The 21,729-nt window shown below is 46.2% G+C and overlaps 1 protein-coding gene across 3 annotated transcripts in view; it reads left to right on the forward strand.

The window, feature by feature from the left end:
* The window catches only part of NF1 (neurofibromin 1), a 246,516-nt gene that overhangs the window by 218,594 nt on the left and 6,193 nt on the right, over positions 1 to 21,729 (forward strand). For 2 of the 3 annotated variants that reach the window (XM_063146838.1, XM_063146840.1), the window contains 4 exons: positions 334 to 434; positions 3,727 to 3,869; positions 5,649 to 5,695; positions 7,478 to 7,694. In XM_063146838.1, coding sequence (XP_063002908.1) covers positions 334 to 434; positions 3,727 to 3,869; positions 5,649 to 5,695; positions 7,478 to 7,694 — 508 coding nt within the window. Of the gene's footprint in view, positions 1 to 333; positions 435 to 3,726; positions 3,870 to 5,648; positions 5,696 to 7,477; positions 7,695 to 15,620; positions 15,672 to 21,729 lie in introns of all 3 variants that reach the window. The other variant, XM_063146839.1, reaches the window with a different exon arrangement.

Genomic DNA, 21,729 nt, shown 5'->3' on the forward strand with positions numbered 1-21,729 from the left:
TGTTTTGTAGTTAGATGTATTCCTTTCAGGGGAATCCTAGGAATGCTGAAAGGTTTTAAAGTCTTATAGCACCTCAATGACCAACAGATTATTTGTGGCAAATGTTTTCATAGGCTAGAGCCCAGTTCATCAACCTTTACCACGCTAAGTCCTTAAGGTTAGAAGACGCCCCTCTGGGATTGATGCATGAATGTTCCAGCATGCCTATAGGAGTGTTGTTGTTTTCTGCAACATGTTTGAGCGGCAAAGTACAGCAGTTAAATCTAATAGCTTACCAGGATTTTCACACTGAGCTTTCTCTCTTTCTCTCCCCCGCCCCGCCTTTCCTGGCAGGCAACGCTAGTAAAATACACTGCCGACGAATTTGACCAGCGAATCCTGTATGAGTATTTAGCAGAAGCCAGTGTTGTTTTCCCAAAGGTCTTTCCTGTTGTGTAAGTGTTCAGCTTTTCATAACAAACTCGCTTCCTGTAAAGTACTTATCTGTAAGGTACAGTCTTTGGGCCTGTCGGCGCACACTGGGTGATTTAGGAGTCTACTAGAAATGCTGCATGCGTAGACCTAAAACTGTAAAGTGGAGAACCAGCATGTGCATGTTTGGAAACACAGGTGTTACACAAGTACCTGCACGTGGGATGTTGGCTGAAGTTCTGGACGGCATAACGCCCTTAGTAGCTGAAGGGTGACGGGTTGAACCCACCATTGAACTTAAGGTGTCCTTACAAAACTAGCCCGGGATTTAGTGAGTCAAATATATAATATATTAGTTGAGAAAGGAGGGCTGGATAGTGCTGGGAAAATGGTTTGGGAGACTGATTTGAAGATACAAATAGGACAACAGAGGTGGGATGGACTATGGAGACAGAGAGTGTTGAGAAATATGTCAGTAAGAATAAAGGAGAATTATTATAAACTTGTATGGAGGTGGTACTTAACTCCGGTTAGATTAAATAAGATTAATAAACAGCTTTCAGCAGATTGTTGGAGGGGTTGTGGAGAAAAGGGAACGTATTTACATATGTGGTGGGATTGTATACATGTGCAAAAGTTATGGAAGATGGTGTTTTATGAGATTGAACAGATTGTGGGATTTAAAGTAGAAGTTACACCAAGGATTGCATTACTCTCACTGCATGATGATCCTAAATGTAATAAAGAAATGAAAGAATTGATAACGAACCTACTGACAGCTGCGAGGTTGATAGTAACTAGGAATTGGAAAATTACAGGAGATTATTGTATTGAAGAATGGTATAAAGAAGTGTGGGACATTGCTATAAACGATAAATTGACATGTAATATAAAAATGCAAAGAGGCATAGTAAAAACGAATGATTTTGAGAGTATATGGAAAAAGTTCCTGGAGTTTGTATTTTCTAAAGGAAGGGGGGTTCCACCAACAGATGAAACTATGAGTTTTTGGAAACAAGAATGAGATCCCGAGGTGGGGGGAGCACTGTTATGTTTATTATATTATGTTTAATAGGTTAATATTGAATATATGATAGTAAGGTATGATAATATCTTGTATTAAGTGATTTTGATTTGTGTTTGTTGTTTTAATAATTAAAAAAATTAAAAAAAAAATAAAAAAAATAAATAAAAAAAAACTAGCCCGGGATTTGCAAACCGTTTGGTTAGGGAGCATTCCTGTTCAAGATGAGCTTTTTACAGAAAGAACTTGCACTGGTTGTATTTGTGCAGAACCTGTGGCCGTTGAGAAGAATCCGCTTAGGCTGCGTTGAGACAAAAATGATAGTCAACGGTGGGGTGATAATCAATGCAACAGCTGTTTATCCCCACCCAACATGATAATAATCAACCATGGATTATTAGGATTATTATGTGGATTAGGATCAGCGTTGAGTTGACTATTAGTCCACGCTGAGTTGACTCACTCATCCCCTGCCCTCTCTCCCCCCTCAGTCCTCCCACTAGTATCCCATCAGCCATTGCTGCCAAAAAATCTATCCTGCCAGCTGGGCTAGAGTGGCAGCTGCTGCTTTGACCGCTCTTGCCTTGCGACTCTGTGGCTGACGAAATAACCAATGCCGCTAAGGAAATAACCAACTGCACCCTCCATGCAACGTAATAACCAATGGTGGTTTCAATAGACAACTCTGCACAGTGTTGTTGTTGTTATTATTATTATTATTATTATTATTATTATTATTATTATTATATTTATTTGTATCCCGTCTTTTGCCCAATACTGGGCCTCAAGGCGGCCAAATAACCAAACATTGGTTTAAAAACTCCCTCCACACAACACGATAACCCAAGGTGGGTTAAATAACCAACTGTGGACTATTTAAACCGCCATTGGCTATCCTGTTGTCTGAACCCAGTTAATTTACTTTTCAGTGCTTCAGAACTACAGATACTTTTATATGCTGATTTTCTGTTTGCATTCAGTATTCTGTTTGAGAGGGAGGGGGACTGAGCAGGTCTTTGGGGTGCAGAGGAGTGGGTCCAGGGCGCTCTAGGTAGATGTGCATTACTCTCACCGACCCCGTCTGACCAGTTATTTTCCCCACCTACTTTTTGCTGCGATCTCAGTAAGTTGGCCCCTATCTTATTCTCCCAACCTAGCAAAAATGGCAGGGGTGGTGATGGATAAAGAGAACCAATGCAGAGAGGAGGAACCGTGGAGAACTTCTTACAAGGTTTCCATGCAAGGCTGGTGTGTGTCGAATGAACAGTCTCACCTCGTCATAACATTTATGGGAATCTTCTCCCAGCTTGCTTGATACATAGCATGCCTAAGTACAGGAGAATAAGTGTGCAGCTGTTGCAGTTTATTTATTATTTATTTATTTACAATATTTATATACCGCTTCCCATTGAAAATTTCGGAGCAGTGTTCAAGATAAAATGGAAGAAACCCCCCACCCTAGAATAAAACACTCAAAACAGATTTTAAAAGAAGCAAACACACTCATGGCTGGACATTAAGGAAAGGCTTCCTGGAATCAAGATGTTTTCAGGAGGCGCCGAAAGGTTGGCGCCTGCCTGACTTCCAGAGGCAGGGAATTCCACAGGAGGGGGGCCACCACGCTGAAGGCTCTTTGCCTGGTGGGCTCCAATCGGACGATCTACTACGTGCAACCACCAGTTGCAGGTAACCAGAGAAGTACATGTTTATCTTGGCAGGTTAGCATCAAAGAACACACAAAAATGCACCATCTTTCAAGATCTCCAGATGTCTTCATCTGGCAAAATATTACAAAAAGCAGGTTGGCGGTCAGGACGGGGGGCGCTAGGAGGTGGAGGGAATGGCTGATTGGATGGTCCATTCAAGATGCTGGAAAGTCAGAGTCCTAATACGAGAGGAGGGTTTGCAGACGGCTCTGCTACGTGACGTGACGGTTTCAGATTTGTGGGACCACTGGGAACAAGAAAGTAGCCATCAGTTGCTCATCCCCCATTGTTCTTGTGGCCAAGACCCCTTCCTTTGTTTTCGTACGTTTATTTGGGATTTAACTGTCACAGCTTTCCCCCGAAAGGATCCTGAGAATTCTACTTCGGTAAGGTGCTGAGAGTTTCTGTTGGCGATCCCTAGACCCCCTTTAGTTCCTCGGCCAAAGGGGACAACCATTAACGTCAGTTTGTCAATGGCATCCGCGTATAATAGGTTTGTTGAGTAAATAAGTTTCACTGCCCAATTACTCACTGCTGTTAAAACTGCTGTACACAATGATCACTGATGTGCGTCTTGTCCCTTAGGCACAATTTGTTGGACTTCAAGATAAACACGCTGTTGTCGCAGTGTCAAGATCCAAATTTATTGAACCCTATTCATGGCATCGTCCAGAGTGTGGTTTACCATGAAGAATCTCCGCCCCAATACCAGACTTCTTATCTGCAAAGTATGTATCACGCACTGCTCCTTTGACACGTGAACGAGGCCCTCCTGTCCTGCAGTCTAGAATAAATGCTGACTTTTAACCCCACACCCCACACATATCTCTTGTTCTGCCCTGCTTCTCCAAAAGATGTTCAACAGAAAACTGTCCACAAAGCGGTTTTACCATTTAAAAGCCAAAGGGCTGCTTCTGTGGGGTGGCATCTTTCCCGTCAGCCGTTCCCTGAGTATACCTCCCGCTGGAGTGGAGGGTCTGGAATCTGGATGGTGTGACCAAGTTGTCAGGGGGGCGGAAGAGAGAGACGTGGCCCACGCACACGCAAGCGCGTCATCATCTTCCTAGTTCAGTTATGTATTCCACGATGCTGGAGTCACGTCAGAAAAGGCCCTTCTCTTGTTGATGCCATCCTTTGATCCCTAAAGGTGGAAGCCTAGAGCAGGGTTCGACCGGAAGGTCTTACAGCCCAGGTAGTGCTGTTCCGAGGTCTGCCCCCACACACCCTCTGCTCCATTCGCCTTTCCTCTGGCAGACCGTTTGGTGGGGAATCTGTGACCCTCCAGATGTTGCTGGATTCTAGCTCCCATCAGCCTGAGCCAACTAAATCAATGATCAGGGATGATGGGAGTTGTGATCCAACAACATCTGAAGAGTCACAGGTTCCTCCATCCTGCTGTAGACACACACCTTCGTTCACGTGGGGTGGGGGAATCTAATTTGGTCCAGGGCCCCATCCTCCCTGAAACCAAGCTGATGGGCTGGATGACAGCAAGCTGGCATGGCCCTTCCTTCTCCCATGATGTCACCCAATTCGCCCCTTTTTTGCTTTTTTCCCCCCTCCATGCAGCTGGATGCACCGAGCTCTGAGCCTCCCCTGCATGGAGAAAGCGACTTGGCAAGGGCTTGCAAAGCTGAGTCTGCATGCGGGGGGCGCCGTTATCTCCAACCTCCCTTTACAGTGCACAAGGGAATCCTCTTGTTATCTCCAGTCAGAAATCAGAGATAACCTGGGGATTCCTCTCCACGGGGCTGGGGCTGGAGAAGGGGCCTACGGAGGGTGGCCAACCCTTCTCAGGCTGGATTGGACCATCCTCTGTGCCAGAGCTTGCCTTCCGCAGCCTCAGCCCCTCACTCATCATTCTCAAACAGGATGAGTGCAGATGCCTCCTTTGAGTATATCGTGCCCTTCTCCCTGTGTGTTTAAATGGCTTTTACGTTGCACTGTTGCATGTTACTAATTTTTGTGGAAATGACCCTAAGCATCAGATTATTGTATTTCATTATGTATTAAATCAAATGCCAATTTGTAAGAGTTAGAAGACCAGTATAGAAACAGTGGTGGTTTTGATAGCAAATGTATTAATGGTAGGAGCATTCTAAGACGTTGAACCACCCGTAAGGTCTTCGTTATAATTAAACACGGGTGTACTGCATTTATATGAGCTGGTTTGCACATGCGTGTTACATCTCTTAATTTTTTTGCACTGGAGTCTATTGCCTGTGGTGACTGGCAGTTCAGAGGCTGAATGGGTTCCATTGACAAGCAACGGCATTTGAGGTGGTGTGGAAACCCTGCCTGTGGCCTTGAGGGCTAGCCCCTTGACACATGCAAGTTATCAAGGGATGACACAGTCATCAAGTGTGCAGCACGAGAGTATGAATCGGGCCTTGACTGCAGAGTCTGAGGAAACGTTTGTGAATTATCTTCATCTACTTCTTTGAATCTTAACCCCATCTTCCTAACTAAGCTACTTAATCTCTTTTTCTTGTCGTTGCTGGTTGCAGGTTTCGGATTTAACGGCTTGTGGAGGTTTGCGGGACCATTTTCTAAGGTGAGGGATCTGGGCCTCTCTCAGCGTGGCATTTTCGGTCGTGCCTGGGTGGACCCGACAACATAAATCCTGTTGGAGGGTCATACAACAGGCACCCACCCCCCGGCTTTTAGTAGGGCTGCAACACTTAAGTTGATTAACTTGTTTAAAAAAACACGTTTTGAGAGACTTTAAATTTGCCCCAGATTAACTAGGCAGTAACTTTTTAAAAACTTATCCTCTTTAACAAAATCCTCTTTACAACTGTAAAGTTGTAGAGAATTTCATCCAGAGGCGCCTGCCATGACACAGGCTCTGAACACCAGGCCCGGCCGCGGCTACTCCCTGCTCAAGCCAAGCCCCACCGCTTGATACGCCTGAGGCGAGGGATAAAAACCACCTTCCTCCAAACTATGTGGAGAAAGGGGTTAAATGGAGAAGGATTTCAATATATAAAATAAAACACTGTGAGTTATATGTGCTGAGGTGAATTATTGTCAGAGTGGGTGCTAAATGTGTAAACTTCAGATGATAAATGCCAAACAGACACGTGGGGTTTTTGTGGTAGTTAAAAACAAAACAATCAAAATTTATTTTCAAAAGTTCACAAGCTTTGTTTGAAATTAAAAAAATTTGAAACCTTTTTGAAACCTTTCATCCAGTCCTATCACTCATTCACATACACGCTTTCCTTTCTCTCACACAATCACTCTTGAGCTTTCTTTATTATCTGTATTGATTAATATACATCCACTACGTGCACACCACACTCCAAAGATACCACTCTCTACCCTGAACCTCAAATTTCCCAGAACTTAAGTACTCTAAACACAGAGAGCACTAAATACTCTAAGACAGCCTTCCTCAACCTGGGGCGCTCCAGATGTGTTGGACTACAACTCCCAGAATGCCCCAGCCGGGGCATTCTGGGAGATGCAGTCCAACACATCTGGAGCGCCCCAGATTGAGGAAGGCAGCCTTAGTTGGATGTAACCTGACTTTGGGTCCATGGAAACCAGATGCTTTACAGAAATCTAGGAATCATGAATTTAGGAATGTGGCGTTAGGGTCCCTGGATCTGCACACGCCTATCGCAAGGTGGCCCTGGGTAAAGAGGTGGTGGTCTAGGCTTTATGACCCAAGACAGTTCTAAGTTTTATAGCCCATGAGGCAAAACACTGCATAGCCTGAAAGAATGACTTGTGTGATTCTGTGATTTCCATTAGACATGACTAGTCTTGGCTTCATTTCTGTCCTCCGAATGAAGCCTGGCATGGCACCCTCTGAATAAAGCTGACCAAACTTTATTTGTAACACGTCGTGTCTTTGACTGGGTTCACAGAACATACTAACCCACACAGTTTTGAACTGTGGTTTGCTTATTGAACCGTGGATCACCGTGTCGTCTGAACACAGCGTATTTTCTGCAAGATGGGTTATCGTGTTGTCTGAACGCAGCCAGGGTGACTTGTTAACCATGCAGTGTTGTTTATTTTCTCAAACAAGCCACCATGGTTTGATGTCAGATAGTTTGGGGTGGTTAACAAGTCACACTGCACAGTCAACAAGATGCACTGCGCAAAATGTGCTGCGTTCAGGACAACGCAACAACCCACGGTTCAACAACTCACAATCACTGAGTGTGGGTTAGCCTTTTGTGTGAACCCAACCTTTGTGTCTGTTTGTAGGTTTGCTCTCCCTTAAGGAGGGGATCTGGTCTCATGTATGCAGTCCCGTGCCCTGGACTTGTTAACCAAAGGAATGGCTACACATTCACAATGGATGTATTTCTCAATTTTCCAGCAAACACAAATCCCAGACTATGCTGAGCTCATAGTGAAGTTCCTCGATGCCTTGATCGACACCTATTTACCTGGAATTGATGAGGAGACCAGTGAGGAATCCCTCCTGACGCCAACGTCTCCTTACCCTCCTGCTGTGCAGAGTCAGCTTAGTATTACTGCAAACCTGAACCTCTCCAATTCAATGACCTCACTTGCCACTTCCCAGCATTCCCCAGGTCAGTTTGCCGTGATTTTTCGTTGCTTATGTCAAGGGGGGCATCCGTTACAACTCCTCTGAGCACATTCCTCCCTTTTTCGTAGACTATCTTGTTGTGCTGAGAATCTCTGTTCTTTGCTCGTTTCTCCTTATATGTTTCTTGCATTGAATTTTAAAGGCATTCACCTGTGTGAGGATATAATACATAAATTAAGGTAAAATAGTACATACGTACATACATACATGCAATGAAGTGGTGCCATTTGGACAGTGATGGATCTGGGCCTGGGTTTAAACCCTAGCTTAGCCTTGTGGCTTCTTAATTGCCTTGACTAAAGCATGCTCAGCCCTCCATTTCCCCTAAGCCATAAAATAGCCGCAACCAAGACAGTGTGGAAGCCGCTCTACAAGTGCGGAATTTTGCATTGGATGTAGAATTATATATCCTGGTTTTTTTTTATTTTGCATGCTTTGATGATGATGATTATACAATACCTTGCAACCGACCAGACATAATGGTCATAGTCAAAAAAAGAAAACACAAATACCTCATTGACATAGCAATACCTAAGGACAAAAAATGCTGTAGAGAAGGAAGAGGAAAAGAGAAAATATATACCTCTGGTCATGGAAATTGTCAAAGAGATTTATTTGTCTGTAGCACAAAGGCCTTTACAAACCCAACATCAGACAAATAACAATCATGAGATATACTAGGTTATATATCTGAACACAAAAGGGCTAAGCATGCATTTACCATTTAAATATGACCCCCAACAAAACCATTACAACCCGTCACATCAAATGATCCCCCTTGCAGCGGTCATGGAAGTTAAAGGACTATGGCAACAGGAAAAGGTCACCATTATTCCGTTCGTCACATCAGTCACCGGCATCACATCAAAAAACTATACAGAAAACCTTCAGAAATTGGGCCTACCAAAATGCATCCACACCAACATCCAGAAAGCCGTCATACTTCAAGCATGCTCAGTTGTCAGGAAATTCCTGAAGCTGTAAAAGGCAGCAGGACCTGGCAAAGCAACTTCTGTCCGTCTAGACCAGCCTTCCTCAACCTGGGGCGCTCCAGATGTGTTGGACTGCATCTCCCAGAATGCCCCAGCCAGCTGGCTGGGGCATTCTGGGAGTTGTAGTCCAACACATCTGGAGCGCCCCAGGTTGAGGAAGGCTGCTCTAGAAAAACCTCCACGAGCAAGAAAGAGGTAACAACAACATTTATAAACCGCCCCATAGCCGAAGCTCTCTGGGCAGTTTACAAAAATAATAATAACAACCACAACAACTTAGATGCAATCTACACAGTACCCAGAAACAAACTTGGTTTTGCCGCCGTGTATACCCAACAGGGCATTTGACGACATTTGCGATTTCCTGATGAGTGTACCTGCCCGCAAACATACTTGTCACATAGCCTCTTTTAAAAGTATCTTCGGCACACACATGAAAGATCTAAGCAACTTTAAAAAAACAACCCTGCTAGAAGGTTCATATGTTCTAGCCTCCTGCTCTCTACAGTGGCCAAACATGGAGGCATTGTCTCCACACACACACACACGGTATTCAAAGATAATGTCGCCTCTGATCATAGCAGTTCCGTATAGTGGTCGTGGCTAGTATAGCTTTGATATATCTGTCACTTTCCACTTATTTGCCTAATTCCCTTCCAAAGCCATCTAAGCTAGCGGCCGTCATCCCTGCATATCGTGACAGTGCAGTGTAGCACCCTCAAAGCCTGGATCACTGCCGCAAAACTGGGCTTGATTCAAAACATCCGGGGAGGGGGTGTCTGGGGTAATCTCCGCATCTGAGATTTGGGGTGGAGTTTCATCAGAACCTCGTTGTGCTAAGCCAGCTCACACAAGCAGCGCTTGCGTTGCCGTCCTCTGAGTCTCGCTGATTCCAATGGCTCTTAATCCCAAGTCAACACACATCGGATTAAAGCCTTAATGGCATTCCCAAAGGAGGTTCTCCGTTTTGTCCAGGGACGGGCGTTCCTGCTTCACAGCTCTCTGCTTGAAGTGTTTGTGCGGACTTCGCCGCCTCTAGCAATTCCACGTTCGTCTGGAACTGCCTGCGACTCAAAAGCTGGCCACTGCATCTTTAAAATGCATCAGGGCGGGGGTGGGCCCTCTGTCTTGTCGTTTCGTTAGTATTCAGACCTACAGGAGGGCCCAAATGTCGGATCTGGTGAACTTGACGCGTACGGAGGAATAGGCGGCATTGCAAAGCCTCCAGATGCAAGAAAACAGCGGCCGCATTTGAGTGCCCCGAATGTGTGCGGCATCCAAAAGAGCACACGTTTGCAGTCAGCGCTCCCTACTGTGGCCACTGCCTGTACCAGTGTGTAAAACAATGCAGATGGGCGTGGTGTAAGAGTAAGGAAAAGCCTTTGAGAAGGGCAGCAGATTCAGACTACGTCACACGTTGCAGAAAAAGTGAGTGTGTGTGTGTGTACCAACTTGCTTTTTGCACGGGAACGTGTGAAGTGGCTGCATGGAGTTTTTTCTGCTCCGTGGAAGCCATGGTTGATGTAGGCCAAGGCCATTATTTTGGGACCGTGTAACCTCTGCTGGTTTGTTAATAAAGGCTTTAAAAAACTAGGCTTGCAACTGTCCCTGGCTAAATCCTTTTAACGTGATGCTGCGTCTGTAATGTGAAGCTGCCCATTTGTAGGGGAGAAGGAGACGAAAGGTTTAGGTCTGTTGCCAATAGCATTATGGATGGCAGCTCTTCAAGGGGGCCGCATCGCAGAATATTGTTCCTGCTTCTAGCTGGGCATCACAGGCATTCTCCAAAATAAAGTCATCCTGATATACGTGGAAATGTGCGACCTTTATAACCCACTCGGAGGTCTGCAGAGCCCTGCCAGACAGATCGAAATGGGATGGAAGCAGCAAACAAGTCCCTCATTAGCTCAGATTTATTTATTTGTTTGTTTGTTTATTGCATTTATATACTGTGGGCAGTTTACAAAAGTTAAAAACAGTAAACAAAGTTTAAAAGCATAAAAAGCATAAAAACAACAGTATCCTTATAAAAACAGCTATTCTGGGGTCCGTTAAAAACAAACCAACTCAGCTCATGTTGTTAAATTTTATTTATTTATTTATTTATTTATTACATTTCTATACCGCCCAATAGCCGGAGCTCTCTGGGCGGTTCACAAAAATTAAAACCATTCAAAGTATCAAACAACAGTATAAAACCATAATATAAAATACAATATAAAAGCTCAACCAGATAAAAACAGCAGCAATGCAAAATTACAAATTTAAAACACCATGTTAAAATGTATTTATAGAGTGTTAAAATGTTGGGAGAATAAAAAGGTAATGCTGTTCAATGCCTGGGAGAAGAGAAAGGTCTTGACCTGGCGCCGAAAAGATAACAACGTTGGTGCCAGGCGAGCCTCGTCGCGGAGATCATTCCATCATTGGGGGGCCACCACCGAAAAGTCCCTCTCCCTTGTTGCCATCCTCCAAGCTTCCCTCGGAGTAGGCACTCGGAGGAGGACCTTAGAGGTTGAACGTAGTGACCGGGTATATTCACGTCGGGAGAGGCGTTCCGTAAGGTATTGTGGTCCCAAACCGTGTAAGGCTTTATAGGTCAAAACCAGCACCTTGAATTGGGCTCGGAAACGTATAGGCAACCAATGCAAGCGGGCCAGAATTTGTGTTATATGTTCGAACCTTCTGGTTCCAGTTATCTATCTGGCCACTGCATTTTGCAAAAGCTGGAGCTTCTGAACCGTCTTCAAAGGCAGCCCCACATAGAGCGCATTGCAGTAATCTAATTTGGAGGTTACCAGAGCATGGATAACTAAAGCTAGGTTATCCCTATCCAGCTTGCCTCTCTGCCCGGCAGATTTGGTCATCATTGACCATGACATGTGAACTTTGCAATTCACCAGTTTGCCCAATTTGGATAACACTGGAAACGATAGTTAAGGCCAGACAGGGGAAGGAAGCATGGGAGGCCATGCCACAATTCAGATAGCCAAGCTGTTGTTTGGCTGTGACATCTTTGTAACCCAATACAAGAGAGTATTTTGTCCTCCTTTACTAGGGGTCATGCCCTTAGCGGCTTGAAGAATCGTCCTGTTCTTTCTATTTGTTTCTTCGGCTCTGCCCTGAGTTGTTCTGGGCTCCACAATTCAAGAAGGATGCAGACAAGTTGGAGCGTGTTCAGAGGAGGGCAAACAGGTTGATCAGGGGTCTGGAAACAAAGCCCTATGAAGAGAGACTGAAAGAACTGGGCATGTTTAGCCTGGAGAAGAGAAGATTGAGGGGAGACATGAGAGCACTCTTCAAATACTTGAAAGGGTGTCACACAGAGGAGAGCCAGGATCTCTTCTCGATCATCCCAGAGTGCAGGACATGGAATAACAGGCTCAAGTTAAAGGAAGCCAGATTCCAGCTGGACATCAGGAAAAACTACCTGACTGTTAGAGCAGTACGACAATGGAACCAGTGACCTAGGGAGGTTGTGGGCTCTCCCACACTAAAGGCCTTCCAAGAGGCAGCTGGATAAGCATCTGTCAGGGATGCTTTAGGGTGGATTCCTGCCTTGAGCAGGGGGTTGGACTCGATGGCCTTGTAGGCCCCTTCCAACTCTGCTATTCTATGATTCTACCAGGAGGAAGGTGTTGTGTGTCCAGCCAGCTAGTGCGAAACTTAGAAATAAATTTCTGGGCCATTCTGTGGCCTGCAGATCACAGCGTTTTTGTAAAACAACACTTGCCGGCATAGAACACAATCTAAAGGGGGTGCATCGGGGACCAGCTGTTTAGTTCCTACAGAGAAGTAGATAATTAAGCTTTTAATTAAGGAGGCGCTGCTTCAGATGCGCATCTCAGATGACGGTCTGCAGTATGCTGTGCATTCCTCTCCTGCTATGATTTGCACTGCAGTCAGGTTTTGGCACCAGATCCTGTACTGCAAAGAGAAGCCGAGAGCCGTGTTTTGACAAGGACTGCTGTCGGTTACGCTGCCCGTTCTTGTGTGCCGCAGCTGAAGCTGGGCGTGCAACACAGGTCTGCTTGGAGAGCGGGTTTAATGCATAAATTAGTCCAGCGGCCCCCAGAGGCGAGTGGTTTGCCAACTGTGTTTTGGAACTCGGCTGTTCCTCAGAGGGGATGCCGGTATTGATGGGTAAGTTGTACCAAAGACAGCTTGTCCACCATTTCTGATCATGCCCCAGTGAGCCAGGAGAAAGTGCTGGGTGAACCATAGGGCAGGGTCTCCGCTCTCAAAGTGGGACAGCTAGCTCAAACGGGCCTTGCCTGTCCCCTGTGCAAACTGAGAGTGCTTCCTACAAAGATCCTCGCCTGCCTGGAGAGACACCGCAAGGGATTCTCCCCCCTCCCCCAACGAATAAAAGGCAGGAAGTTTGTCAAGCTCTGGCACTATAAGCCCGGGGACCACCGTATCTTTTCTGCTTTGTGTTATTTAACTCAAGGGTGGACAACGCATACAATGCGTGAATTGTTGGATTGTAGTCCAATTTAATGGAGGGGCACATGCTCCTGGTGCCCCTACTGACAAATGCTCTTTATTTATTTAAGCGTGCACGTCGTGCAAGATCCAAAAGAAGGAACTTCTGATAAAAATTCATATAAATTAAAAATAATCCACCTCACCTAGGAAGCTGCTGTATGTCAGACCGTTGGTCCATCTCGCTTAATATTGTCCACACTGACTGGCAGCTGTGGCTCTCCAGGGGGCCGTCTAAACGTCAGCTTTGCCCCGCGGTGGCTGTGAAGCAGTGGTTAGATGACGCAGCCACCGATTCGGAGCGGGGGAAAGATACGAAGATGCACAGAGGAAAAGTCGGGGCTTCCCCCCCAGAGCGAGGTCAGCATGGCTGTTCCACCCGCGCTGTCTCTTGCGTCAGGATTATCCGACGCCACCCCGCAGCAACAAAAGCGTGGGGTTGTTTTTTCATATATAAAAGCAGGGGCAATCCAGTGCCATCAAAGCAGCCAGCCCCCCACCCCCCCCACCAGGATTTCAGGCAGGAGTTTTTCCACCCCTACTTGGAGACGCTGGGCTTGAGCCTGGATGCTCTACCACTGCGCTACGGTCCTCCCTAATGGATGATCACGTGAGGTCCTGCTTCCTCTCTATTCGGCCCTGGTTAGGCCTCATCTAGAGTATTGCATCCAGTTCTGGGCTCCACAATTCAAGAAGGATGCAGACAAGCTGGAGCGTATTCAGAGGAGGGCAACCAGGATGATCAGGGGTCTGGAAACAAAGCCCTTTGAAGAGAGACTGAAAGAACTGGGCATGTTTAGCCTGGAGAAGAGAAGATTGAGGGGAGACATGAGAGCACTCTTCAAATACTTAAAAGGTTGTCCCACAGAGGAGGGCCAGGATCTCTTCTCGATCCTCCCAGAGTGCAGGACACGGAATAACGGGCTCAAGTTAAAGGAAGCCAGATTCCAGCTGGACATCAGGAAAAACATCCTGACTGTTAGAGCAGTGCGACGGTGGAATCAGTTACCTAGGGATGTTGTCAGCTCTCCCACACTAGAGGCCTTCAAGAGGCAGCTGGACAAGCATCTGTCGGGGATGCTTTAGGGTGGATTCCTGCCTTGAGCAGGGGGTTGGACTCGATGGCCTTGTGGGCCCCTTCCAACTCTGCTATTCTATGATTCTATAATAGCCAGGACCAAATGCACCAAAAGGAAACTGTGAAGGTGGCGTCAACATCCACACCTTTTTCTCAGCGGTGTCTCGGTTGTTCACGCAGCCGGCAGCCCAACTGTCTTCCAGAAGAACGACAGCCTGGAAAGTGCACGTGGCGTTCATGCTACTCTGGCAAATTGGCTGTGTCCGGCTTTGTCGACTGACCAGTGCTGACTTTCAAGGAATGGCCATAAACCTCTTGCCGATAACTGGCAACAAACCCGTCCAGGCCAGGCGAGACGGGAGGACAAGATGAGACAAAGCAGGGGTTGGGAGTTAACCAGTTCTTCAAAGCCAATTCACCGAGGCAGAGAAGGGCCCTTTTCCAGTCCAGGGTCCAAAATCACGGTGTCCACAGTGTTCAAGGTCTAGGAACAGGCGAAAGAGCGCCGGTGGGTTGATCTGATGTTGCACTGCAGTGCTGTCCTGTGGAATTCCAGCAGCTTTACCTCCTCCTGTCCTTCCTCTTCATCCTTGGAAGAATCCGAGGGAGGCATGACAAGTATCTGAGTTAGGAACATAGGAAGCTGCTTCATGACAGGGATTGAATCTGGGATCTTCTGCATGCAAAGTGTGTACTCTGCCACTGAGGTATGGCCCTACACACACACACACACAAACGCTTCACAGAATCACTAGCACCAAAACAGGCAGGCCACAGAATAACGACCGTGTAAGTCCCCCAAAGCTTGAGAGAATACAGTGGTGTTAACTTGGTACCTGAATTGGTGCCACGAGAAGGTCAACTGGGGCACCATGTTCCTCAGCTTGGAAGGCAAGGTCACTCACGGCGGGGCCTCCAATGATGACCTCCCTGATAAACCCGAAGTCCAGTAAAATGGAAATCTCATCGCTAAGATATGAAAGCAGGGGACCGCAAGCAACGGCGAATGTCTTGTGCAAAAGCCTTGTTCAGTTGTGTAAGGTTAGAGAGCAGGAGTAAGAGGTTGTACGTAGAGACGGGCCATGTGGCCGTACGGAGCAGGCACATTTACCGAGTGCCTGGTCTCGGAAAGCACACTGATCGAACAGCCGCTAGGTTTGGGCATTCTCCTGTGGTCAAATGTTATTGATATAAAGTAAGTCTAAAATAATTATGACTAGAGGTGGGGTGGGGAGCAAGGAGAAGCCCGGGAGAAGAGGGGTACATAATCGCTGTCCTGTAAATGTTTTCTGTCTTTCTCCCAATCGTGAACGTTGATCCCTCATCTTTTCTCTTCCATTCTGTGTCTGTGAAGCTTCTCTGCCTTGCTCTAAATCTGCAGTTTTCATGCAACTTCCTCATCCAGGTACACACGCTCTCTTTCTCCCTCCCTCCCTCTCCCTCCTTTTCATTCTACCTGCACGGGCTGCTGCTTTGTTCCATGCCAGAGCTTGGGGCTCATGACCAGAGGAGAAGTTAGTCTTTCTTTTACTTTTTGCCCACAACGGTCCAAAACTGTAGGCCAAAGAGAGGTGGAGGATGGCGGGAGCATGTCTCCAGTGGCATAAATATAATGCTGCTTCTGCTGCCGGGGGATGTTGGGAGGCAGGGCATTCGGGGACACAGAGCTTTGGACCTGGGTTGGGCTCCTGCTTCACCGGTGGGATCGCTGGCTGGCTGGCTGGCCTTCTGCGAACTGCTGTCTCTTGAAATGTCAGTGTGTCCAGCCACACTTTGAGACCTTGAGGAGGGTGGAGCTTAAGGACATAAGAAGAACTCTGCTGTGACCTACATCCTGTTTCAGCCCATCAGGGTCCCAATTTCCTGTAACATTTACAATATCGGTTACATCCCATAAGGGCCCAACCAGATGCTTCTGGGAAGCCCACCGCCAGAACATGAAGGCCAAAGCCTTCTCCTTCACCAGCAACTGTGTTCAGGAGCACACAACGTAGGGGGTCTATTTTGTTATCGTGGCCGATAGCCATTCATAAACCTATTCTCCGTGCCTTTGTCTTATCCCCCTATTAAAACTGGACAAGATTTTGACAGCAAGGATACTAAATGGGGAAATGGACTTTCCAGGGGGTGAAATTGGGTGGGACTTAGATCGGAGCCTTCTCCGCAGTGACCCCGACTTTATGAAATCAATCCATTAAGACAGCCTAACCCCAACCGGTGGCTCGCCAAATGTTTTGGACTACAACACCCATCAACTCCACATGGCACCTTAGTCAAACCCTGCAAGCATTCCTCATCCACTGCAAAATGTTTGTCTGTGTTTTTGAAGAAGCTATAGATCTGGTCTGGATTTATATATGAGCGGTTCTTGCTGTGATCCTTTTGCATTGACCTTCATTATTTATTTATTTATTTATTTATTTATTGTAGCACTTTTATCCCACCCTTTAGCCATAGAATATGAGCCTCGTGTGGCGCAGAGCAGTAAAGCAGCAGTTTCTGCAGCTGAAACTCTCCCCACGGCCTGAGTTCGATCCCAGCGGAAGCTGGTTTCAGGCAGCCGGCTCGGGTCGACTCAGCCTTCCATCCTCCCGAGGTCGGTAAAATGAGTACCCAGTTAACTGGGGGAAAGGTAATAATGGCCGGGGAAGGCAACGGCAAACCACCCCGCTATAAGGCCTGCCAGAAAGAGAAAAAGACTGCAAATAAAGATGATGATGATGATGATGATGATGATGATGATGATGATATAAGGCCTGCCAAGAAAATGTCAGCGAAAGCTGGCGTCCCTCCAAGAGTCAGTAATGACTCAGTGCTTGCACGAGAGGTTCCTTTCCTTCCTTTCCTTAGCCATAGAAGGCTCTCGAGGCGGCCTACAAAAATAATTCTTAAGACAGTCCCTGCCCGCAGGTTTACAATCTAAAAAAACATGACACAAAAGGAAAGAGGATTGGGAGGGAAGAGGGGGGGAAAGAAAAAAAGCACAAAATATATTATTAATAAGAGTTAATATTTTAATATTAATTAAGAGTTAATTAATATTTGTTTCTTTTCAAGTGGCAGGATAAGGCTATATATATATATATATATATATATATATATATATATATATTCACAAAGACTGAATATTTAAAACACACACAGCAGCAGCACCTCTGTGTATCACCTCAGATTTCTCTGCATCAAAGTAGGAAGGGTGAAAGGTGATAGAGAGCCGCTTCCTCTTCGCGCCTCCTCTCTCGTTGGGTTTTCTACATCAATGGGAAATGGAAGGCCTATTAATATAATTAGAAATTCTCCCTGTTGCCATAAGCTTTGGGATTGATGAAATGACTTAAAATCTTGTCCTTAACTGCTGCACGGTCCTGGCTCCCATCAACATCCTTTTCGTTTTGCCCTGTACATTTCAGCCTTCCTTTCTTTCATCTTGCAGGGCTGCTATTATGTGAGGTTGTGCCGCCTTTATCAGCAGCAACAGCTCAAATCACTGGGTCAATGACCTTTGGGCCATAGAACCACCTGCAGTATCTCAGGTGACGCTGGGAGTGTATGTTCAGTTGATTCAGAGGCCTGCCTACACCAGAAACTGTGGGCAGGGGTGCCCCTTGAGTTATGCTTCCCTATGTAGCTGCTAGTTTCTCGATATCAGTAGCAGGCAACCTTTTGGGGGGCTGTGGGCACGTTTAACAAAACTGCCCTGGGCACCACCACAAAATGGTTGCCATTGGAGGCGTGGCAAAGGACAGGTCACCTGCCCAAAAGCCTGAGGGGGTGTCTGAGCCCCGTCACGCTAAACGACTCCTTTGAACTGTCAGTTTTCAGCACCTACAGAAACCTATTTCACAGCAATTCCAGCTTCCAGTAAGAAAATGTGTTAACTTAAAAATAGATGTGGGAGGAGTTGGACACCTTGGCAGGGGGCAAGAAAGGTACCTGGGGGCATATAGGTGCCCATACAAAGAATGTTGCCTGCCCCTGGTCTGTATGGTCCAGGTAGGCCTGAGTTTTGCTCTCCTGTTTGCTTGGCTCTTTCTTCCTGCCACCAGTAAAAATCATTGCCTCAGTGCAGGCTTCATCCGCATGCAGAACAGTGGCTAAATAACAAAATTGCTGCCAAAAAAGATGGGGGGGAGAAAGAAAAACCTTTCAAGGACATGCTGTGTACACATTCATTTTGCTGCTGAAAGAATACCAATGAGACGGAGACACCAGGTAGCCAGCCAAGGTTTTAGGAGCAAGGCAGAGCAGAGGGGGGCCCAGTGGAGCCAGTTGGCATGCTCCTACGATTTTGAGGGGGGGCCTACTCCGAGTCCCCCTGGGCAAAGCTGCTTGATTTTTCTGCTTTTGATGAATTTGCCCAAAGAAAAGCACGTAAAGAAGCATTTCTGAATGTGAAGAAGTGATGCCTTATATACAACTTGAATAAAAGCGCTTGCCATTACCTTTTTTATACATCGTTCTAGTTCATAATGTATTTAGAACTGATTAAAAGTACTTAATGAGCAGTTTGAAATGGGGCCTCCATTTCCCATCTGGCCCAGGCCCTGTTACCAGCTGTGCCCGGCCTTGCTTGGGAGGGTTGTTCATTCACTCTCCCCAGCTCTCGGCTGGTGCTGCGCTACAACCTGACTGCCTGACCACTTCCCTCTCCTGGCTCTTCTGAATCATAGATCTAAGGGTATATGAAGAGCCCTGCTGGATCAGACCAAGGGTCCATCTAGTCCAGCACTCTGTTCACACAGTGGCCAACCAGCCATTGCCCAGGGATGAACAAGCAGGACATGGTGCAACAGCACCCTCCCGCCCATGTTCCCCAGCAACTGGGGCACACAGGCTTACTGCCTTGAATACTAGAGATAGCACACAACCATCAGGGCTAGTAGCCATGGATAGCCTTCGCCTCCAGGAATTTATCCAACCCCCTTTTAAAGCCATCCAGATTGGTGGCCATCACCACATCATGTGGTGGTGAGTTCCATAGTTTTAACTCTGCGTTGTGTGAAGTAGTCCTTCTTTTGATCTGTCCTGAATCTACCACCCTTCAGCTTCCTGGGATGACCCTGATGTTTGTCTTCCTCCACATTCTACATAATTGTCCGCACCTCTGTCCTCTCCCCTTTTGCTCGCCCTTTTCCTAAGTTAAACAGCCAAGCTAGACATTGTAGCCTTTCCTGAACAGTGGAGTTGCTCCAGTTGTAATTCCAAACATTTGGAGGGCACCAGGTTGGGGAAGGCACGAGGTCATAAACAATAGCCAGAGATAAACTTGCCATCTTCCATCAGTTTCTCTAATCTCCTTTTTAAAAAAAAATACACACCAAACTCCACTAAGATTTGGAAAGGTGCCCTTAAAAGTCTGTTTTGTTGAATCAGCTTTTGTTTAAAAAACCCAATGGGACTTCTTTTTATTTTACCCCAATACTTTCCAGTGGCTGGGAGAAAAAGAAAAAAGAAAAACTCACCCCAAAGGCAAAAATCAATTTCTTGGGATGTTTTACGTCCCAAGTGCTTTTTTTGTTTACAGAAAGAAAACTGGAAACGTTAAGGGGCTGAAATTTGGAGATACTGTTCATTACACTACAGGTGCCAATGTCCTACAAGGACCACATTGTAGGTCTGTTTCTGTGTAAGTTTTGCAATGATAAGTGTATCTGGGGATAGAAGTTGTCCTAAATTACGGATTGAGGGTTTTGAGAGGGTCATCACAAGGGGCCTGTGAGCACTCTTTCATATTGTGTGGTGGGAGTTTTTTAACCAACGGTCTGTTATTTGGCCAAAATAACCAATGCAAATAACCACCATTGGTGATCGTGTTGTGTGGAGGGCACCATTGGTTATTTCGTCAGCCACAGAGTTGCAACACAAGAGCGGTGGCTGCCGCTCTAGCCCAGCTGGCAGGATAGATTTTCATCAGCAATGGCTGATGGGATACTAGTGGGAGGACTGAGGGAGGCGAGAGGGCAGGGGATGAGTGAGTCAACTCAGCATGGACTAATGGTCAACTCAGCGCTGATCCTAAACCACATCACAGTTGATTATTACCGTGTTGTGTGGGGAGCACTCCCTAGATAAACAAGTGTCAAGTTGTCTATTACCCCACCGTTGACTGTCGTGTTGTCTGAATGCAGCCTTTGACTTTTAGTAAATCCAAGTACGGATTTGGGGAAGTTGAGAATGAGAGACAACCTGTGCCCAGGTGTGTAAATAGCATCGTCCTCTTGTCAGCTTGCCTTAGTCCAAAGTGGTGCAACGTTGAGTTGTGTCTGGCAACAAAACCCGGAGCTTGCATGTTTTGTCACAGAGGGTTTATTTTTAATGTTCAAATAATGTACATTGATGGTGCTATATAAATAAATAAATAAATAATAATAATAATAATAATTAAACCGTAGGAAGTTCACAGTGAAAACGAGCGCTCAGCGTTGTGGAGCAGAAATTCTAGAGAACCTTTTAAGAATAATGCTGCAAGGTTGAGGGAATGTAGCAATTTGGACTGCGCGCTTGTGCGTTGTTTTACCGCCTGCCTTTCCTCTGTCCACACCCAGCATGTTAAGGGCCTGGAGTGTGATCAGGTGAAGATGGAAGTTGGTCTGCTTCCCCTGGAAATACCCTGTCATTTGATGGGAGGAACAGCAGTTGACTTCCTGGCAACTATGAAATGAACAGAAGTTGCGTTATAGTAGATATGATAGGATTGGGAGAAACCTGAGGGATGCCTGATAACCCAATTTGAGCCCCAAATTGCATCAACAGCACACTTTTGCCAAATCGAGATGATGGCGTGCCTCAAGAAGGGAGAGAGAGTGGGCGTGCTGCTTTTCCCCAGGGATGCCTGTCCTACGCAAAGAATCATTCAGCAAAAGGATACAGATGGCAGAAGAGAGTGAGCCAAGCGCATGCACGACAGAGGAATATAACTTCGCCCACCACATCTCCATTGCTAGCAAATCTAAATGTGGAAGGAAATCATCCCTGGTCCAGATTTGATGATTGTCTGATCCTTGAGCAAATTAACAAACCTGTCTGCCATCGCTGATATCTGGACCGTCTAGGGCTAGTCGATCCCATATAACAAGGATCTCCTTCTGCCTCTTCTGCCCCATGAAGGAAAACCAAAAAAAATGAAAACCTGAACAAGCAATGGATTAGACCAAAGAAGTGTGTTATTCCGGGCCCTTCCTACACCTAAGGATTATGGAGGGGTCATCCCTGCCTGCTCCCTGGATCCCCTGTGTGTCATTTGGATGAACAGGGATGATCTTGGGACAATCCCAGGGGGAAAGGCAGGTGTAGAAACAGCCCCAAAGAAGTTTACTGTTCCAGCGTGTTTTGGCCCGCATAGAAAGATTATGCCCACTCATACGCACATAGATACGTCTAACATGCCTAAAACAGTTCAACCGTTTTTACAAACAAAACTAAAAATTTAATAAAAAGGAAGGCTCCAAAATTCCAAAAACATT

This window comes from Elgaria multicarinata, chromosome 22, assembly GCF_023053635.1.
Source record: "Elgaria multicarinata webbii isolate HBS135686 ecotype San Diego chromosome 22, rElgMul1.1.pri, whole genome shotgun sequence".
Lineage (NCBI taxonomy): Eukaryota > Metazoa > Chordata > Lepidosauria > Squamata > Anguidae > Elgaria > Elgaria multicarinata.